The sequence below is a fragment of the Tursiops truncatus genome, chromosome 6, assembly GCF_011762595.2.
Source record: "Tursiops truncatus isolate mTurTru1 chromosome 6, mTurTru1.mat.Y, whole genome shotgun sequence".
In the NCBI taxonomy this organism is placed as follows: domain Eukaryota; kingdom Metazoa; phylum Chordata; class Mammalia; order Artiodactyla; family Delphinidae; genus Tursiops; species Tursiops truncatus.
In genome coordinates, this window is record NC_047039.1 from 114,720,783 (window position 1) to 114,740,887 (window position 20,105).

General features: G+C 67.8%; 1 protein-coding gene across 1 annotated transcript; it reads left to right on the top strand.

The window, feature by feature from the left end:
* Positions 1-15,204: 15,204 nt before the first annotated feature.
* PTGDS (prostaglandin D2 synthase) lies at positions 15,205-18,657 on the top strand. The gene is made up of 7 exons (XM_033859296.2): positions 15,205-15,489; positions 16,320-16,459; positions 16,570-16,646; positions 17,188-17,304; positions 17,442-17,543; positions 18,111-18,136; positions 18,503-18,657. Exons 1-6 carry the CDS (start codon positions 15,376-15,378, stop codon positions 18,134-18,136), a joined length of 576 nt encoding a protein of 191 aa, XP_033715187.1. The 5' UTR covers positions 15,205-15,375; the 3' UTR covers positions 18,503-18,657.
* Positions 18,658-20,105: the final 1,448 nt, after the last annotated feature.

Here is a 20,105-nt window from a genome sequence, read left to right on the forward strand (position 1 = left end):
GTCCAGGTGTGACAGGGTAACCTGGGGAGTCCCTCTGTTCACCCTGGGGCCTGGGGAGCACCAGAAGATGCGTCCTCCCAGTTCCCAAGGAGCCCAGACACCTCTGCTGGGAAGAGAGAAGGGGAAGCGCCGTGTGGACGGGGCTCTGTGCACCTCCGGGCGGGTCCACGGGGCAGGTTCCCAGGGACCGGGGCTGGTGAGGCCTCCAGGGTCAATCTCGGCCTGGGAAGGGGCCCCCACCAAGCTGCCCACCTCTGCAGGCCCTCTGACCTGGCCAAGAAGCCAGACCCGACGGGCTTGGATCCCAGCACCGAGGGGAAGTGCGGGGGCTGACAGGCCAGGCTCCCTCCGCCCCGCCCCCCTGTCAGCTGACGGGTTCCCAGGAGCCGGAGGGAGAACAGGCCCACCACCAGCCCAGCAGGCAGGGCCCTCCTGACCCCTGCCCTGGAGCACCCCAGAGCCATCACACCCCTTTCCTCGCTGATGACCTTGCTGGAGAAGGCTTACGAGGCCAGGGTGCCCGGTGGCCAGAACTCAGGCTGCACTGTCCCAGGCCTGGACGTCAGGGTGTCCAGTGTCACCCACCACCCGTGGCTGACAGCAAGACAAGGGGTACCCAGGGCTCCTCCCGGGCAGCCATCCTGGGGACCACCTCTGGTGTCCTCCGGGCAGACTAGAAACGGGAGTGGGCTCGAGCGGAGGGGCTCCAGCCACCGTGGAACCAGACCGGGGACCAAGAGGCCTGGGCGCCCGCAGGACTGCGGGGAGGGGCTGACCGCCCACCTCCCTCCCCCGGCGAGGACGCTCCGGTTCCCCAGGCTGTTGCGGGGGCGGGAGCGGGCGCTGAAACATCGTCTCTACCGTGTTCATGCACACAGATGCACGTGCACACGTACGTGCACACTGGCCTCCAACCCGAGACACGCTGTCTCGTTTCTCTTTGGAAGGACCTCCCCGGGGGGCGGGATGCTCTGAGGCTCAGGGAGGAATGCCCTGGCGGGAGCTGTTTTGTTTTGAAGGAAGTTATTGGATTTCTTAGGTCTGTGTGGATTAGCCGGGAGTCAGGTTTTTTCCACTCCGTCAGTTACTGGGCCTCTGAGACCCTAGACAGCACACGTCCCCCAGAGCAACTGCACCTCAGCGGGCGGGGTCCCCTGGCTCTGTCCCGGGGGGGATGGCCAGGCTGAGTGGCACAGCAGCCCTGGGTCTGGGCTGGGGAGGGCAGCAGAAGGCCGGGGCTGTCCCAGAAGCAGACCCCGCTCTGGCTTGTCCAACTGGCCTGATCTCGGTGTCCCCACACCGACCTTCCCCCGTGTCTCTGGGGCCTGTGTCAGGTCTCACCTCCCACAAGGCCCCTGGGGCTCGGGGACGCTGGTGCCCGTTGTGCCGCCGGGTCCCATGGCGCCATGGGGTGGGACCCCTGGGAGGCCACCGCAGCATCCATGCCTACCCTGCCCTGGCCTGGCTCTTCTCGGGCCGAGTGGGCAGGGTGGCTCCGGGGCAGGGAGCTGCCCCCGCCCAGAGCCGGCCATCTGGAGACGGCTGTGGCTGAGCCCTGGGGGGCCGGGACAGGGCGTGGGCACAGCACGTGTGTGGGGAGCGTGCAGCCCTTCTTCTCACCCTGCAGTGCTCGTTTTGCAGGTCAAGATGCTCAGAGCCCCAACCCCCTGACCTGTTTATTTCTGGGGAGGGGGAGGGGCACCCCACGCCCACCCCTCCCCTGCCTGGCTGGGGGAGGAGCCACGTCATCCTTCAACAGGTGCGGGACAGGTGACCCCCACCTGGTGGTGGAGGGGAAGAGGAGTAGGGGTGGGAGGCATGGAGGGAGGGGGCCGGCCGCGCTCCGGGGAAGGGGCCGGGGCAGAGACGGAGGGGCATGAACCCCAGGGCTGCAGACGCGGGTAGCCCTGAGTGAAGAACAAGTGGCCGTGGGCACCTAGGTGTGTGTGTGCAGGTGTGTGTGCATGCTGTGGGGATGTGCATGTGGGTGTGTCCCCGGGAAGGGGACTCACGGGCCACACCTAGGTAGGGGACGGGGACTGACACGGACTCGGTTCTGAGCCCAGGAGGAAAGGAGGAAGGACCAGCCCCCGAGCCCCCGTCTGGATAGAGATGAGGGTCCCGCTCCGCCCGGGCTCAGAGAGGTGCTGTGGTCGCCCACACAGGGCGCTGTGATCTGGAAGCCGCGTCTGCATGCAGCTCGTAGTGCTAGGGGACATGGTGGCCTTCCCCGGCGCTTCCCGTGAGGGCTGCCAGCCGGGCCAAGGATGAGCCACAGGTGCTGTAGGCAGAGCCCCCAACGCCGCCCCAGGGAGCCCAGGCCAGCAGCCCCTCCCCAGCAGCGGGGCCCCGGCTGGGCCTGCGCTGCCGAGCTTGGCAGGAGCCGTGGGCTGGGGAGGCCGCCCTGGGTCCGCTGACAGCGACCTTGGCCACGCCGGCTCCTCCGAGCAGTGCTCACCCTGAGGCTGTAGAGACAGTCAGTGCCCCCGCCCCAGCCCTGCCGGGAGCCCGGTGCAGCCCCTCCCTAGGCCCCCGCCAGCCCCGTCCTTCTCCGAGTCTGGCTCTGGACGCTTGTTACAGGCCTGGATCTGGGTCTTCAGAGCCCTGGGCGAGGTCAGACCCACCGCAGGGCACGGGGAGCTCAGGCCCGGGCCTGCGGGAAGGTGCTGGGGCCGCCGTGCAGACCCCAACTTCATCATCTGCCAGACAGCAGGGGAGCCAGCCCCACCCCCCACCCGCCACGCAGGGCAGCCAGCCCCGCCCCCCCACGCCACGCAGGGCAGCCAGCCCCGCCCTCCACCACGCCACGCAGGGCAGCCAGCCCCGCCCTCCACACGCCACGCAGGGCAGCCAGCCCCGCCCTCCACACGCCACGCAGGGCAGCCAGCCCCGCCCCCCACCACGCCACGCAGGGCAGCCAGCCCCGCCCCCCACCACGCCACGCAGGGCAGCCAGCCCCGCCCTCCACACGCCACGCAGGGCAGCCAGCCCCGCCCTTCACCACGCCGCGACGGACCGGCGTCAGTAGGACGGCCGCCTGCAGCCCCGTCGCTTGGCATCCTGCCCGGTGCCCACGCCACCTCTTCCCTAATCCTTCCAGCCGGCGACCCTGGTCCACGGCCCCGCCAAGCGCCTGAGGCCCAGAGGACCTCGGGGCTGAGGGGCCAGCTGTGGCCGAGCTGGACTGAGCCCGGGTCTCGGCCATGGGAACCCAGCCTGGGCAGTGAGGCCCCTGCTTCGCCCACCTCTCGGCCCCTCCCCTCCCGACCTGTCTCGATCCCGTCTTCTAGTCCTGCGTCCATTAGGGTCGAGCAAGCCTCTCAGCCTCCATCCCCCATGGCCAGGCAAAGTCCCACGCACAACTGTCCCCGTGGCTCTGGGACAGCGGGGGGCGGTGCCCAGCGTTCTCACACGGGAAAGGACGCGCCTCTCTCCAGGAGTGGGCAGAGCCTGGGTCCCGCTGGCCCACAAGCCCCGTTCTGGGCCGTAACCTCCGTGGCCTCCCTTGACCTCTGATCCCGGTGGCCGGTCTCCTCCCCCAGGCCTCACCCCACGGCCCTCCTGGTTCCCCTCCGGCCTCACCTCTCTGCAGCCTCTAACGAATCTGGTTCCTCTGTGTCAGGGCCTCCAGGCACAGGCCTCCAGCCGCCCCTCCCTCCCCATATTCTGTCACCACCTGTGACTGCAGCCCTGTCCTGACTCCGGGCCTGGGTTTCCAACCACCCCTGGGACTCCACTGGCTCCTTCCCCACCTGCCACTGGCTCCCTTCTGCTCCTGCCACGGGTCAAGGGAGCCCCAGCACCCCACATCCCCACTCCACCTCCCCTCGAGATCATCTGACTGTCCCTCTCTAACCCAGGGTCCCCCCAGGTATCTCATCTGTGAGCCTCTGAAACAGGCCCTTGCTGACCCCCGCTCCGCAGTGGCCTGCCTCCGCCTCTGCCCAGTGTGGGGACCCAGCTGGCCGCTGGACGGGGAGGGTCTGCCCGGATCTCCGGCACGGACTAGCGGGGGTCAGGGTGTGCCCTGGAGGGCCTGGAACCTGGGAGCCGCAGAGCCGTGGCCCAGAGGACGCTGACCTCACGTGGAAGGAGAGGAGGGTCGTCCTGGCCTCTGGGCCTGTGCGGTGGCTGGACTGTGGGTGACTGGGGAGGTCGGCCACAGAAGACGGTGGCCAGGGAGCAACTTCCAGGCTCCAGCACCAGGGGCTACTGGGCCAGCCCCTTCCTTTCCCCCCACAGAGAGCGTCCTGGTCCCTTGTGCGCCAGGGCCTCCACCAGCGCTGCTACTTCCCAGTGAGGCTGCCCGGCCTCTGCTCCTCTTCTGCACACGGAGCCTCCGGCCAGGACATCGGCAGCTGTCGGGAGGGGACACCTTGGCTTCAGGCTTCAGGTCTCAGCACTCTGAGAAGCTCCCTGAGACCCAGAGGCCGGGACGTGGCTGGGGGCGGGTGTGGGCCTGGCACGGGGCCTGTGGTCATCGTCCTTGGGGAGGGGCGCGAGCTGCCTCCCCTTCTTGTCTGTGGGGCTCAGCGTGAGCCAGTGACACGGCCACGCGGAATGCAGACTGCGATTCCCGGCTTCCCAGGTAGCCGATCTTGGCCTCGCGGCTAAGTCTAGACAGCAGACGTGTGGTGACCTTTGCATCCTCCCGGAAGCCTTCTGAGAGAGGGGCACCCTTGCCCCTGTCCTTGGTGCTGGTGGAGCCAGCAACTGGGGCAGAGGCCATGCACGGTGGTGACACCGGCAGGAGGGCCAGCGAGCCTCGAGGCCCCACGTGGGCCCCAGCCACCACCTCTGGGCTTTTACGTCAAAGAGAAACAAACTCTCGTCTCATCTAAGCCATAGTCACGCCCGGCTTTTTTTGCCAAATCCCAGCAGAGGGGTGGTCTACGAGATCCCTGCCCAGGCCTCCAAACTGTCAAGGTCAGCAAAAGCCAGGAGCATTTGGGAAACTGTCACAGCCGAGAGAGCCTGAGAAGCCTTGACGACCGACTGTCGTGCTCTTCCCAGATGGGGTCCTGGGACAGGAAAGGATATTTGGGGGAAACTGAGGAAATGGGATAAAGCATGGACTTCAGTTAATCACGTGTCAACACTGGTTCATTAACCGTGACAAATGTTCCACGCTAATGTGACATGCTAACAACAGGGCAGCCGGGTGGGGGGTGTATGGGAACCTTCACAACTCTTCTGTAAATCTAAAACTAGTCTAAAATTTCCAGTTTATGTAAAGAAATCTTATCGTTCAAACACTTTGCACACGTGCAGGACACGGCAAGTCAGTGACCCCCAGGAAAACGGACCGCGTTGTGGTGCCGCGGTGGGAAGATCTGTCGACAGGTCCGGCTTCTGCTCAGACTTTTTCTTCCTGAATCCACTTTGCTGGGCTTGCTGGGAAATTCCCCATCTCTTCGTGGCGGTTTCCTCTCGTTATCCTTCGGCTGTCTGTAGACTTCTTTTTCATTCCTGCCGTGTTGATTTGTGCCTTGTCTCTGTGTCTCGATTAATCATCCCGGGTTTCTACCTCTGTTTTTAGTCTTTCCCGAACCTCGACGTTTGCCTGATACTCTATTATTTTACTAATTCTTGGTCTGCTGATAGGACGGCCCTTCAGAGCATCCAGGCTGCCCCCTCCCCGAGGCCCATGCCTCCGGGTAGCAGCCTCCTCTCTGCCCCGCCCCCACTTGAGCCCCCGAGCCCCAGGGTCTGAAATCAGCCACCCCTCGGGGTTGTCTACAAGCCCCTGTGTGCTCTCCGGAGAACCGGGACCGATAGGATATGTGTATAGATGCCTGTGAGGGAAATCTATTCTAGGAACGGGCTCACGCGGTTATGAGGCTGTGAAGCCCCACGGTCCGCCGTCTGCAGGCTGGGGCCCCAGGACACCGGGGGGTGCGACTCAGTCCAAGTCCGAAGACCTGAGGAGGTGTAGACCCTGGTCTGGGTCCAAAAGCGCAGGAGCCAGGAGCGCCGACGTCCGCAGGCAGGGGAAGAGGGTCACGGCTCAGCTCCAGCGGAGTGACTTTGCCCCCCACCTCTTTCTTCTATTTGGGCCTCCCGGGGGCTGGATGGGGCCCCCAGCCCCGCTTTCCTCTGGCCCCCAAATCACAGGCTAATCTCTCCCAGAGACACGCTCCCAGACACACCAGGAATGAGGTTCTACCAGCTCTCCGGGTGCCCTTAGGTCAGGCGACTGGCCTGCCTGGGGCGCGGCCGAGCCCCTCAACCACTAGCCGGGGGGCCGCAGCTCCGCACACAGCCAGGCTTCCCAGGGACCCATCTCCCGAGAGGATCCCGGGTGCCCGGAGAGCAGGCCTGGGAGTGGGTGTGTAAGCAAAGACCCAGGATCCGTGAGAAGCTCTGCTCCTGCCAGTGCAGGCTGAGCTCCGGGTGGGGGCCGGGGGACCCTGTGGACTGCTCAGCCCCGAGAGAGGAGAATACCCTCCCAAGGCCTTAGGGGGTCCAGAAGCCCCCCAGGCCCAGAGGGAGGTGCCCAGACCCTCCGGCCTGCACCCTCCCCACCTGCCTGCCACCTCTGTGGGCAGGTCCCATGCTGAGAGCCAGTTCTGCACATCACGGGCCGGGGCTCTGTGGGAGAGTGTGCTCTGCCCCTGCCCAGGGTCCAGGCACCAAGCCTGAACCCAGAAACTCCTGTATCCCCCCAGGCCCCCAAGAATTGCCCTGCCAAGGGTCAGTGGCCAGGCCGAGTTCTCTCTGGGGCACCCCCTGGCCGGGTCCACCTCACCCAGGGGCACCCGTTCAGGACTCGGGGAGTGGAAGGGTGGGGGCCACCGTGGCCAGGCGGCAGCCACCATGGGGCAGTGGACCTTGCCGTGTCCGGGAAAGAGGAGGTTTGCCTGCTCCCCCGGGTCTGGGGCTGCCGAACACGGCGGTGGCCTCAGGCGGCCCTGGCCCAGACCGGACCTGGGCGCAGAGCGGGGTCAGTGGCTGGCCAGCCTGGCACTGACACTCTCTGTCCCCCCTGCCCCCTCTCTCCACCGCCCAGCCACCTGCCCCGGGACCAGAGCACGACTCAGCCATCTCCCAGACCGGGCAGGCGGGGATGGGTTCCACACTGTGGGCCCTCAGCTCAGGTGCCTGTGTGACCCCCCCGGGCCTGGCTGGGCACTCCCAGCAGGCGTCCTGGCCCAGGAGACCCTGATGTCCAGCGTGGGGTGGCGACTGCTCGGACAGTAGGCACAGGGGGCCGGGGGCACGTGAGTGTAAGGAGGCCAGGCTGGGGCACGTCCCCGTGGGCTGGCAGTCTCAGCAGGTGCCCCTGTCCCACCCACTTCTAGGGCCAGGGCCCAGAACGGGGCCAGATGGGTAAAAGGACCCACTGTCTGATCTTCGCTGGGCCACGTCCAAGGGGGGCCTCACAGCCTCCCCACCGCAAGCCCTCCTTGGACGCTCTCACTCTCGCACCTCTCCCCCTGGCCCAGTTGCACCCAGGAGACAAAGGGGCAAAACCTCACCCTTCCTGGATTTGGAGGAAGGTGAGCTTGCCCTGGGGTGGCGGCTAGCAGGTGAACCCGTTAACAGGGGCTCCCAGGCCAGCCCCTCCGCCACGCCTCCACCACCTGCCAGGCCAGTGGCCGCCCAGGCCTCCTGCCTCCTCGCTCAGAATGGAGCCCCTGGGACCCTTGCGGGTGGCCTCATCCTGCTGGGAGCGTGGCAGACCCAGGCCCAGGGCCCCGAACATATCCCGGGGCTTCAGTCACCCCGGGGCCCGAACTGGCCTTGCCACAAGGTCTATCCCTGGCACAGCCTGGAGAAGGTGGGCCGAGCGGGCATCTGGGGCGGAAGGCCCGGGACTCGCCTGGACAGGAGGAAAGAGGGCGAGTGCAGCCGGGCCCAGACCGACTCCAGCCCTGCCTTAGGCCACAGCCCTCGGAGCACCGGTGAGGCGGGAACATCTCGGTGCCTCTGCACAGACGGAGAAACTGAGGCTCGGGAAGGTCAGGGTCATCCTGTCCCTGCCACACCCAAGGGAGCCTCTGGTCTCTGCTCGTGCCTCGGGGCAGGTCCAGCGCGGGGACCTCTGCCCAGTGAGAGGGCCCCTGGCTCCTGGATGCCCGGGCGGTGTGGGACGGGCCTCCCGGGGCCTGTTCAGCCCCAGCTCGGCGCAGTTTCCGGGGACAGCGTTCCCTCGTGGCCCAGCAGGCAGCACCTTCGGGGAGGACCAGTCCTGATTCAGGACGGCCTCGGCGATCTTCAAGCTCAAGGACGACCATCGCTTTGCCATCACCTCTCTCTCCTCAGGATGAGGCTGGACACCCAGAGCCCCTGCCTGGAGGCGGGCAGGCCAACAGCCCGAGGGAGGGCGGCCAGCACGGGCTGCAATGGGGAGAGGAGCCAGGTAGGTGCAGCCAGAGCTCGGCTGGAAGGAGTAAGGTACCCAGGTCCAGGCTGGTGGCAGAGAGATGGGCCCAGGGGACCTGGTGACCTCATCTAGGACACCCGACTTCTGCATCCGCCAGCCTTCCCGCCAGGCTCCCCTGAGGGATGGGCCGCCAGGGGAGACGTGTGGCAACAGGACTGTTCCGGAAGGACCCAAGCCTCCCCGACCCGGTTCACCCACCTGCCCCGCCCCCCGTCCCCAAAGCCCCTCCAACCGGGGGCCTCCTCCCTCCTCCCTCCGCCCAAGCACTCCCCACAGGGCCCCAGCCCGCGCACACGGGGTCCACAGCCCTGTCCCCAGGGGCGGCCAGACCGGGACCCCTCGCAGGCCTGGAAGGGGGCTCTCCCACCCAGGAAGGGCCCAGAGCTGCTCCTTAGGTCACAGGGCGACCAGGGGGGGCCTGGGGGACACCCAGAGGGAGGCCGTGCTCAGCAGCCCCCCACCAGCAGGAGGAGACGCGCGGGGTGGAGATAGCTGTCAGCACTTCTCCCTGGCGCTCCACGCGGAGGTCGAGGGCCACGAGGACAGAGGGGCGCGGTCTGGAGGGAGGCTCCTCCCAGGACTCACCCCTTTCTCGGTCACGGGGCCGAGGAAGGAGCTGAATTCTGAGCTGAGGGAGAAACCTGTCGCATTTGTCCCGACGCTGGGCATCTCCCGGGACCACACTGCCGTTTGCCCCAAAGCAGCGCCGGGAGGTCTGCGGCAGCTGGGGCGGGGCACCGGGGGCCGACACTGGGGAAGGGGCCGGGAGCCTGAGGGCCTGAGGTGCAGGGGCCGGGCGGCAGTGTCCACTGAGGAGGGGCTGTGTGCCCAGCTGGGGTGGGCACCAGACCTCAGACACGCCTGTCCTGGCCCAGGTCCACCTGGTAAGCAGGTCATCAGGACCCAGGTAGCAAGGCTGGGGGCTGGGGCTCGAGAAGAGGGTCCCAGGCAGGACCCGTCGAGCAGCAGAAGGTCCCAAGGGCAGCGGCCAAGCAAAGGCACAGCGAGGGCGGCCCTGGACGAGGGGCACGGAGGAGGGGACTGAGGGGGGACAGCCTGTCAGATGGGGAGGCCAGGGCAGGGGAGGGTACCCTGAGGGCAGAGAGGACGCACAGGGGCCCGTCTGTGTGACCAAGGGAAGGAGGGGACAGGCCCGTGGGACTTGTGCTGGGGGCTGGGGAGGGGGCAGTCCTGAGATGAAAGGTTAACGCTGCAAGGACACAAGTAGGTTCAGGGCCTCAGAAGAGACCCAGCGGGTGAGGGAGGCCCCGACCCGGCCTTCCTTAACTGCGTCGGGAGCACGGAGCGGAGGCAGCAGGCCGCCACCAGGACCCCGGCCCCAGGCACCTCTTTTGCCTCTGCCCAGACCTCCAGGTGCCCCTGCTCCGACCACCTTCCCCCCTCCACACGGTCCCCCCACCCTGGGCCACCCCCTCCCCACCTAGGCCCCCCTGCCCTGGGCCACCCTGTCCCCTCGCTTCAGGAGTGTTTCCCAGCGTCCCTGGTGTTTCCTGTCTCTGGGCCTTTACACGTGACAACCTCACACACGCAGAGCTCACGTATGAGCGTACACCACTTACACACCCACACACGCACAAATGCGCACAGGGAGGATGCCCTCGGGTGCACGGACGCTCACAGGCACGTGCACGCCCTCTGTGCCCGGCGGCCCATTCTGCAGTGAGCCTGGGGCCCGCGGGCGTTGCCTGAGGAGCCTGGGCTGGGGGCAGGGGTTGTGCAAACAGGCCCTGCCCCTCCGACCAGCACTCAGGCCTCACAGAGCGAGTGTCCCCCGAGGCCTGAGGGGGCTGTGAGGAAGGCTGGGGCACTGGGGGCCTCCTGGGGCCCAGGCAGCGCCTACCGAGGTGAGGCAGCCAGAGGCCCTGCCCCTTTCCCTCCCTGCGCCCCAGGCCTCCCGCTCTCCAGCGCCCGCCCCGTTTCTGCCTGGCCTCCCCGCTCTCAGATGGCCCAGGCCGGGCCCTCATGAAATGCTGGACCCACCCCCTCTGGAGCCCAGCCTGGCCCTTGGCTGACCCCATCCTCACAGCCAGTCAAGGCCTTGCCTGTGCCTCATCTCCCGAGGCCACATCTGTCCCCCTCACCCCTCCCGCACCAGGAATAAACATTTGGTGCCCGGATGGGCCGGCAGGACTGCGCAACGACAGTGGCGTCCTGGGGCTGATGGGCGGCACCCAGAGCCCCGGGTCGCAGGCCCAGGCCGGGCAGCCTGAGTGTCCTCTCTGACGTTTGTCCCCACTTAACTCCCCGGCAACCGCCCCCAAGGGCTGGGCACGCTCCTGGCCAAGGTGAGCCCTGCCCAGCACCACCCCTGCTAGGTGCCCCCCTGCTGCAGGCCTTGATCAGAGCCGTGGCTCCCACCCACCAGGGGTCACCTTGGGCCCTGAGTGAAAGGCAGGAGCACCCACTGCGGGAGAATACTTAGGCCCAGGTCCAAGGACCTCAGGCCCAGGCCCCAGGGGTGGCCTTGCTTCCCCTGGCGGGACCAGGAGATCCTGCAGCGCCTTGGGCCAGCCTGGCATGGTCAGGTCACAGGGCGAGAAAACTTCCAGAATCAGGAGACTTCACCGAGGCCCTGGATGAGGAAGACCCCACAAGAAACAGGCCTGGCTTTGGGGTCCTTTCGGGGGGGGGCCCAGCCTGGCCGCAGTGACTCAGGAGGGCCCATCCGTCGATGCTCCCAGGAGACTGGTGCCCGCAGGCCCCTCCTACCCAGAGACCGTGCACCCAGCCTCCCACAGGTGAGGGGACGTGCTTTAGCTCCGACCGCCCCCCGCCGGGCTGGATGCTTCTGGAAGCCACCTGCTCTGGTCACCCAATCCAGAGTGTCACACCCGTGGGAGGCTGGGGGCTGCGGGCCGTGGTGGGGGGCAGGCCGCTCTCCCCACAGCCCTGCCAGGCCCCTCTCTAAGGCAGAATGCTGCAGCCCCTCTACCTCCAGAGGCAGCCAGCGGCCCTGGGCTCCTGCTGGCCAGGAGGAGCCTCGGGTTGGCCGTGACCATCCTCGGGCCCCTTGGGGTCTGGCAGCAGTGCTTCATCCCACCCCCCTGGCCCTCCCCCAGCTTTGGCTCCTGAGGCAGCGCAACCTCCTGGGCTGGGAAAGAAGACGCCAGGTGGAGACATGGTCATCGCCAGGTGTCGACAGTGGCCAACCCAAAGCAGAGAGGGGACGAAGAGACAGAGGCCGGGCCAGCACAGGGGGAAGAGTGGGCCCCCTGTGGTCTGGGTAGAAACTCAGAGAGGGCCTCATTCGGGGACACTCCGAGTCTGGGATGCCTCCTTAAACTTCAGAGCAGCTATCCTCTGGGGAGCCCAGGCGGGGGCGTGGAGGGCTTCTTGCCCCCGGAGGAGCCCTGAGCTGGCTGTCCCGTCGGTACCCAGCCCTGGTGGTCTCGTGCTGCAGCCCCAGTGCCCCACCCCCACTTCCAGCCCCAGTGCCCCACCAGGCCGCACGGCCACTCTCCGCTTTGGCCATCTCTCCACCGGGCTGCCTCGGGCCTTTCCCAGGGCAGCCCTGGAGGCTGGACCCGTCCAGGAGCTGGGAAAGGGGGCAGGGAAAGGGGACGAGGCCTTCGGTGATTTTCTGGAGTCTTCTGTCTAGAAGCTTCTAGGTGACCCCGGGCGCTGCCCCTCTTCTACTTAAAATCTACTGGCTGGGGATCCCCCCATGGGAGGAGCATGCCGGATGGGGTGATCTCCGGGGCTGTGAGCCACCTCTGGAGGGCGGGGGACAGGCCTGAAGGGTGAGGTGGGGTCCAGTGGGGCCTCCCCTGCCCACCAGCTCAGTGCTCCCTCAGAGCCCCTTCCCGCAGGCTGGGGGCACTGATGGCCAAGCAGCAAGTAGGTGGGGTCCGTGAGGTCCCTGTGAATCCCCAGTCCAAGACCAGCGGACACTCCATTAGCCACCGGTCAGCGAGAGGCCACCAGGTGTTGGGAGAGCCTCAGCTCTGAAGGGCCAACCATCTCTGGGGGATACTGCCTGGGGACTGGGACCCGTCACTGCCCCCCAAGGAGATCAAGCCTAGGCCTGGGCCCGGGCTTGCCTCTGACCTGCTGGGCCAGAAGCAGGGGGCTGGCAGCAGTGACCTCTCAAGGTCCAGGCCAACTCTCGGCATCCTTGTAGCCCAGCAGCTCCCCTCCCGGGCAGGTGCCCATCCCCCCGCACGCCTGGGCCTCGGGCTCCAGGGATACTGCAGCCTCAGCTCCACTGATCGCTGAGCAGCCAGGTCTGCGGCTCACATGCCCCCAGGCCCACGGAAGGCCTGAGCCCAGCCGCACCCAGAGCTGCCAGCTTCTGCGATGGGCCCAGAGACGGGGAGGAACCCAAGGCGGGGACCCCAGGCCAGCCTCCCGGGGGTCTCTCCTGGTGCCAGGGCTGGGAGTGGGCTCCTGAGAGGCCAGGGTCTGGCTCCCGGGCTCAGGGCAGGCACCCTGCCCTCTCAGACCTGTCCCCCTGAGACCCAGGGAGCAGCCCCTGGTCTGCCAGGACCGGGCAACTTGGCGCTCAGTGGGTGCCAGGAGGAGCCTCACCACCCCCATGTCCATCACGTACCCACCACCTGGAGGGCGGAGATGGCCCAGCCGGCGCTGCTGACCACACGCAGGGCCAAGCTCAGAGCAGAACGGCGGGGTGCAGAGGGCACAGAGGGGGTCCTGGTGCCCAGCCTCCGTCCTGCACAGCCCCAGGGGGAGGGAAGAAAGGGCAGAAATCTTGCAGGAGTTGCTGGCAATGGCCCAACCCTACCTGGACCTGGCAGAGGTGAATCATCGGCCCTTGGGGGGCCGATGCCAGGTGTCCCCATCAATAGGGCTCCCAGGGGGACCCCTCCTCCACCTGCCGGGCCCAGCAGTGCCCAGGAACCCACTTCCTGGGCCCCGAAATCGTGCCCTGGGTCCTCTGCAGCTGGGCCAGGCCCAAGCCCCCACTCAACTCCAGTTTGCTCAGGGTCCCCTGGAGCCCGAGTTCCAGGAGGACTGGGTAAGGGGCTGGAGGGGCACCTGAGGGAGAGCCTGGGGTAGGGGAGGAGTCCAGGGCCCCAGCCTCAGCCCAGCCCTGCCCACGAAAGGCCCCAGCGCTGCAAAGGGGTTCCCAGGGTAGCCCAGGGGCAGTGCAAGGTCCGGGCACCCGTCCCCACTCCTGCCTGCTCTGACGGACTGTCCCCACATGGCCTAGAGCATGAACAGTGCCTGAGGGGCGGGAGCTGATGGGAGGCCAGGCCAGAGGGGTGGGGGTCTCAGGCCTGCCTCTGCCCCCTCCCCTGCACCGTTGCCCTCCTTACCTCCACCCCCATCCCCCATCACACTCCCCCCCCCACCGCAGGTGCCTCCTATCTCTCTCTGCCCACCCCCCCCCCGCCCCCCGCTTCATGTTGGCCTCCGCCTCGTACACCAAAGGCTCCCACAGCCCCAGCACCGGTGAGAAAGTAGGAGACCCTCTGCACGGCACTGCCCACCCAGCGGCTCCCCCAGGCAGCCCCGCTGAGGGAGCTCCCTGGTGCCCCCCCAGAAAACCCAGTCTGCGCTCCCAGACCCCTGGGCCACTGGGGAGGGGCGACAAAGGGCAGTACACGCCGGCCTCACAGCCCCAGCGAGGGGTCCAGCCAGGGCCGAGCTGCAGGCACCCTGACCTCACCAGGACCCCCGTGGGCCTGATGCCCACCCTCCTGCCCCCACTAGGTGGGTGGCAGGGCCCATGCTGGTCCCATTCAGGCAGTTGCCCTGACCCACACCTCCCCCTCGATAATTTCCGGCCGCCTTGGGGCCATTCCAAAGCCCGAGGCCAGGGCTGCCAAGAATCCAGCTCCCGGGCGGAAGGTGCCAGGCACCGGGACGGGAGCCCGCGCCCTGCCGGGAGCCGGGCCTACGTCTAGGGGTGACCAGCCCCTGGCCCCTCACCGGCCACAGCTGCGTCCCCTCTGTGTCTGCACCACACGCGGGACCTCCTTCCCCAGCTTCATCCCTCCCAGCCCGTACCCCAGATACTCGCACCCACCCCACTCACCGTTGCTCAGAGCCGTTGACCGCACTCAGTCCTGTGCTGAGGCCCTGGCTGGCCTGGGGTGGCCTTGGACAGAACCAGGGGGACAGGTGACACTTGCCAGATGTGAACAGGGCCCGGGACCCCATCAACCCAGAGAGGCCTCTGCAGGGAGGCGGCCCTCTCTGTAACCCGCTGCCACTGGGGGAGGTACCAGCCTCAGCACCCCAGGTAACAGGACAGGCTGAGCTCCACAGGGTGGGCGGGACTGGTGCAGGCGGGGATGCGTGGTGCGGGGGATGGGCCTACGCCCAAGGCCAGAGGGGCCCCGGGCTGAAAGAGGTGCCCAGGGGCCCCAGCCAGAGCCCCGACAGCTGGCCGTCAGGGGAGGCTGTGCCCAGCACATCCGGCCCTCGGCCTCTGCTTCGGGGACAGATTTGACTTCTTTACCGTGGCCCAAGTTTCCCGTCACCCCGGGGCCTGCTGGGCCTTTCAGGATCAAACTCATACAGTGCAAACGGGGCCTCGCTTCCCCTCCCAGGGTCGCCAGGCTTGGAGATGGAACAGTGGTAGGGCTTGGGCTGGGGGCGGGGGGTTCCCAGTCCCCGGTGGGAAGTGACCAGAGGCCCCAGAGGCAGGGCAGCACCGAGGCTCTTGCCCCCTGCCCCCATCCAGGCTGCTGCGGCGGGTCTTTCTGGGACTGGAGAAAGGACCAGCCACGCAGGGGCCTCTGGCCGCCCGCCCCCGCCCCCCCCTGCTGTGGCAGCGCCCAGGCCTGTCCTAGTCAGTGCCTCTTACATAAGCAGCCCTGTGGGGGGCTCAGCGGCCGCTGGGCTCAGCTGCCCTGTCCTGCCCCCAGCATCACGAGCCTCCAGTGGGCTGTCCTTGTGCCCTGGGTGGAGGCCAAGCCAGGCCCATAAATAGGGGTCTCCCCGGTGGCCTCCGCGCCTCCTGCCTGCCTCTCTGCCTGCGCTGCCTGCTCGGCTCTGGGAGAATGGCCGCTCTGAACATTCTGTGGACAGGGCTGGCCCTGCTGGGGATCCTGGGGGTCCTGCAGATTCCAACCCAGGCCCAGGCCGCCCTGCAGCCCAACTTCCAAGAGGACAAGGTGAGGGGCTCCTTGCCGGGTCCCCAAGGCGGGACAGGGCCGTGTAGGGAGCAGGGTGCTCCCTGGGGCCCAATTTTCTCCCTGGGAAGGGGGTGCTGAAGGGAAGGAGGGCTGGACCGGCAGGAGGAGGCTGACCACGAGAGGCCTTCCCGGGCAATTCGCCAACCAAGATCTGGGTACATTACCCCCGACTGGCAGGGAAGAACCTGTGTCCACGAGCGCCCACACGGCACATGCAGACACGCGGATCACCTGCGTGCCCGTCAGCCCTGACCCAACACGGTTAGCCCAACGAGCTCACGATGCCCAGGGAAAACAGGCACACCTTCCACACCTGGGTCCTAGGACACACCTCCGTGGGCGAGCGCGAAGATGGGGATGCTGCACAGGGCGGCGCCAGGGGATGGCCACAGCAACCGAGTGCGCGCGCGTTCGCGACCCTCCCCCCACTCCGCGCGCGCACACACACACGCACACGCACGCGCACGCACACACACACACACACACACACAGCTGGCGGCGCGCTCCCCCTCGGGAGCTGTGGGAACAGTCGGAGTGGGTCTCGCAGCCCCGCGCCCTGCTCCGACCCCTCCAGGGACGGCCTCGGCGCCCTCTGGCGCCAGCTCCACGGCCAGGCAAGGCCGGACCCAGTGGAGGGGGAGGGGCCGGGCTGGAGAGGAGGGGGAGGGGGAAGGGCGGGGGAGGGGCGGGGAGGGGAAGGATGGGGGAGAGTGCGGGAGGGGAGGGGAGGGGAGGGGGAGGAGCGGGGCGGCCACCATGGCGCGTCCGGGAGGGTCCCGGCTGACCAGGGTGGGGGCCGTTCGCCGCAGTTCCTGGGGCTCTGGTTCACCTCGGGCCTCGCCTCCAACTCGAGCTGGTTCCTGGAGAAGAAGAAGGTGCTGTCCATGTGCAAGTCGGTGGTGGCCCCCGCGGCAGACGGTGGCCTCAATCTCACGTCTACCTTCCTCAGGTGGGCGGCGGGGTGGGCTTCTGGGGCCGAGAGCTCCCTGCCCATGGTCGCGGTCTAGGGACAGCCCCCACCCCTGCCTGACCCCTGACCCGCGGGTGACCTGCCCACAGGAAAGACCAGTGTGAGACCCGGACTCTGCTGCTGCGTCCTGCAGGCCCCCCAGGCTGCTACAGCTATACCAGCCCCCGTGAGTGGGGCCCCTCGCCAGACCCCAGGGTCAACTCAGGAGTGACACCTGCTGGTCGGGGACTCTGGGTGACACCCTGCCCTGCAGTACATGGAGGGGGGCGGTGATGGCTGCTCTGCCAGGGTCGGCCTGGATCTGCCCCGGGATGGAATCTCCCCAGCTGTCTGCTGCCCCGTCCCGCTGCCCCCAAGGCTTCCCCCACACCTTCCGCAGCTCTCCGCCCCAGGACCTCGGGCCTCCTCACTCCCGGCCCGGGAACGACCTCCCCGCTGCGAATCTCTCCTCCTCCCGAGAGGAGTTTGACTGCAGAGTTTGTGGCTGTCCCATGAACTCCCGATTTTCTGAGCCTGTGTGTTTGCTGGGCCCCCAGGACTTCTGGTCTGGGGCCGCTGGGCTGTGCTGGCAGGAAGCAGCGGGCTGGGGAGGGGCAGGGAAGGCAGCTGGACAGAGCGTGGGGCATCAGGGCCCCTCCCACGCCGGCCCACAGAGGCGCCCTCCCCAGGGGTCCCCGACCCACCGCGGTTGTCTCCTGGGCCCCCAGACTGGAGCGGCAACCACGAGGTGTCGGTGGTGGAGACGGACTACGAGGCCTATGCCCTGCTGTACACCGAGAGCTTCCGAGGCCCCGGCCAGGACTTCCGCATGGCCACGCTCTACAGTACGTGCCCCACGCCAGCTCCCGCCGCCCGGCCTGAGGCCCGGCCCACGGGGCAGCTTGGGGACTCCCCAAGCCTGGTGGTGGGGGCCGAGCGAGGTCTCCCGGATGGAGGCCAGCGGCTTCTCCTTCTGCCCCAGGCCGCACCCAGGCCCCCAAAGCTGAGATCAAGGAGAAATTCGCCACCTTCGCCAAGGCCCAGGGCTTCACAGAGGATAGCATTGTCTTCCTGCCGCAGACTGGTGAGGGGCCGCTAATCTGACGGGAGGGATTAAGGTCAGGTTACAGGCAGACACACGGTCTCCTGATTCGGGGGTGGCTGAGGCCTGGGGTTCATCCGGCCGACCGCCCGCTGACCGGTACACGGCCTCCAGAGTGTGGGCGGTCTGTCCTCCACACCGTGACCTTGGCCTGAAACACCCCCTCCCCGTGTTCACCACGCACCCACTGTGGGCCAGGCCCCGGGTCGGCCCCCAGGATACGTAGGCCCCCAGCCCGGTGGGGGGCAAGCCCTAGGGGTGGGTGTGCCCGTGGGGACACAGGGACAAGCGCCCTGGGCTCAGCACGGGCTCCCCGAAGTCTCAGCGCGCACGGCCTCCCTGGGGCAGGCAGCCTGCTCTGGGCTCCCGGAGGGACGGGACCCCCTCCTTGTTTGGAGGAGCGGGGCCAGGGAGCGGGGTGGTGTGCTGCAGTCAGCAGTTTGAGGGTCAACCGAGACGCTCTCCAGGGCCGCGGGGTTAGCGACAGGTGGGGCGGGGCAGGTGGCCCGGCCTGGGGCGCTGACCGCCGTCCCGGGCTTCTCTTGGCAGACAAGTGCATGGAGGAGAACACGTAGGTGAGTGGGGTGCTGGGGGCCGCCTTCACCCAGCGGTGCCCGCCCATGCGTTCCTTCACTCACTTGGTCGCTCAGTGCACGCTCCCCACAGCCCCACCCACCATGCAAGGCTGGTCCAGGCCCCTGGGGCTGCTCCGAGGAGGAGGGGGCTCCACCGGGGTTCCGCGAGGTCGCTGGGGTAGGAGGGGCTGGCGGCTGGAACAGGAACCGGGAGGGGAGGGGAGGGCAGGGCGGGGAGGCCCCCATCAGGGGGTGGGGCCCTGGGACAGCCATTCCCCCGTGGCCTGCAGCCAGCAGGGGCCTGGGGCCCGGGGCCCGGACTGCGGTGCTGCCCGCCACACCGACAGGTCCTGCTCTCTTGGCTAGGTGACCCCAGCCCTCAGGACCTGGCCATGCTGCCCTGCTCAGCCTTTTCCTTCAACACCCCCAAGACCCCAGCCCCGGCTCCTGCGCCACCGGCCCTGCCCCTTGGGCTTTATCCCAGCTCTGAGAATAAACTCCGGAAGCAAGTCAGCAGCCTGGCCTCTGTCTGTCTGTCCTGCAGTCGTTGCCCCCCTGGGCCTGGCTTTGGCAGGCCCCCGGGACCTGACCGCCGCCCTCTTAGGTCTCCCTACCCGCCCTGTAAAATCCTGGAGGCTGGCTCTGCATGACACCCCCAAGGGGTGAGCAAGGGCCCGCTAGCCAGGTGCCTGGTGGAGTGGAAGACACGGCTGGGTCAGAAGCCAGGACAGCTTAGGGGAAGCGCCAACGTGTCCCCCACCCACTCCACTCGGGGCCCTGATCTCACCACAGCCCCTCAAGGCCCAGCGGCAGCTGAGCCGGTCTTGGTCAGGTGCCCACAGCCTGCCCGCTGCCCCCCGTCCGGGAAAGGCCCGAGGCCCAGGGCAGTTTTTGAAGGCGTGGGATTAGTGCACTCAGGCTGGGCAGAGATACGGGTTTGCGGGGACCAAGACGAAGGTGGCCGGAGTGTCCGTGCCCCCCTGGACTGGGACAGACTGACTGAGTGGGCTGGAGACAGGCCACCCTCCCATCTCCCATGGCTACCTGAGAGTCTCCAGTCGCCTGGCCTCCGGCCTGGGCCTCAAGGGCACGGCCCTGCCCGTTCGCCAGGCCTCTGGCACCAAAGCTGAGCCAGAGACCCGAAGCACGGTCTCCCCTCCCCGCAGTCCCTCACCGTCTGCTAGCCCCCGGATTCCTGGCCGGCGTGGCCATTCTCAGGCCCCTGTCCTGGGCCCTCCTGGCTCACATGAGCAGCCTGCCCACCAGACCCCACCCAGGCAGACGTCAGCCAGGCCCCGCCCAGGCACCGAGGGTGTGAGGCTCAGAGGTGAGGGTGGACTTCTGGGACGCTTCCTGGAGGAGGGGGCCTGAGGCTGGGCCTCGGCCAAGGGCTGGGGGCCCCGTCCCAGAGCGCCTGCCGGCCTTCGCCTCCCCTTGCTTCGGGCATACGGCCCCTCCCCAGGAGGAAACACCTGGGCTGGCCGGGGGTGGCTGGGGCCACTGGGCCAAGGTGCTCCAGGGTGCACCTCGATCGTGAGCCCATCACAGTGGGCTCTGTCCCAGCATGCCAGCGCCCCAGGGTGTCTTGAGGGCCTAAAGGCACAGTGGGAGGGGCCACCTCAACTCTCCTACCCCGCCCCTGAGCCCGTGCAGTCGACGAGAGACACCCTCCACCACGCTGCAGGTGCTGCTCGTTGGCTGGACCCTCGCGCTGCTCGCGGCATCCCCAGCGGGCCCAGGTCCCCACCCAGGCCAACTCTGACACCAGCCAGGTGTGTCCAGACTTCCCTAGGCCAGACCTGCTCCTCACAGACAGCCTCCTTCTGGCTGCGTTCTACCCAGAGAGGCTGGAGGGCTGGGGTAGCCCAGCCCGGCCCTGCCCATACCCTCTCTGGCCCAAGCTTAGCTCATGTCTGGGGACAGGGGACAGAGCTCGCGTCCGTCTGCTCGTCCAGCTTGGGGTGGGTGT

Excerpts from the sequence above, each read along its gene's own strand:
- PTGDS (XM_033859296.2), top strand. The coding sequence starts at position 15,376 with ATGGCCGCTCTGAACATTCTGTGGACAGGGCTGGCCCTGCTGGGGATC. Across the intron at positions 16,460-16,569 it reads CTCACGTCTACCTTCCTCAG|GAAAGACCAGTGTGAGACCC; the intron begins GTGGGCGGCGGG and ends ACCTGCCCACAG. Across the intron at positions 17,544-18,110 it reads TGTCTTCCTGCCGCAGACTG|ACAAGTGCATGGAGGAGAAC; the intron begins GTGAGGGGCCGC and ends TTCTCTTGGCAG.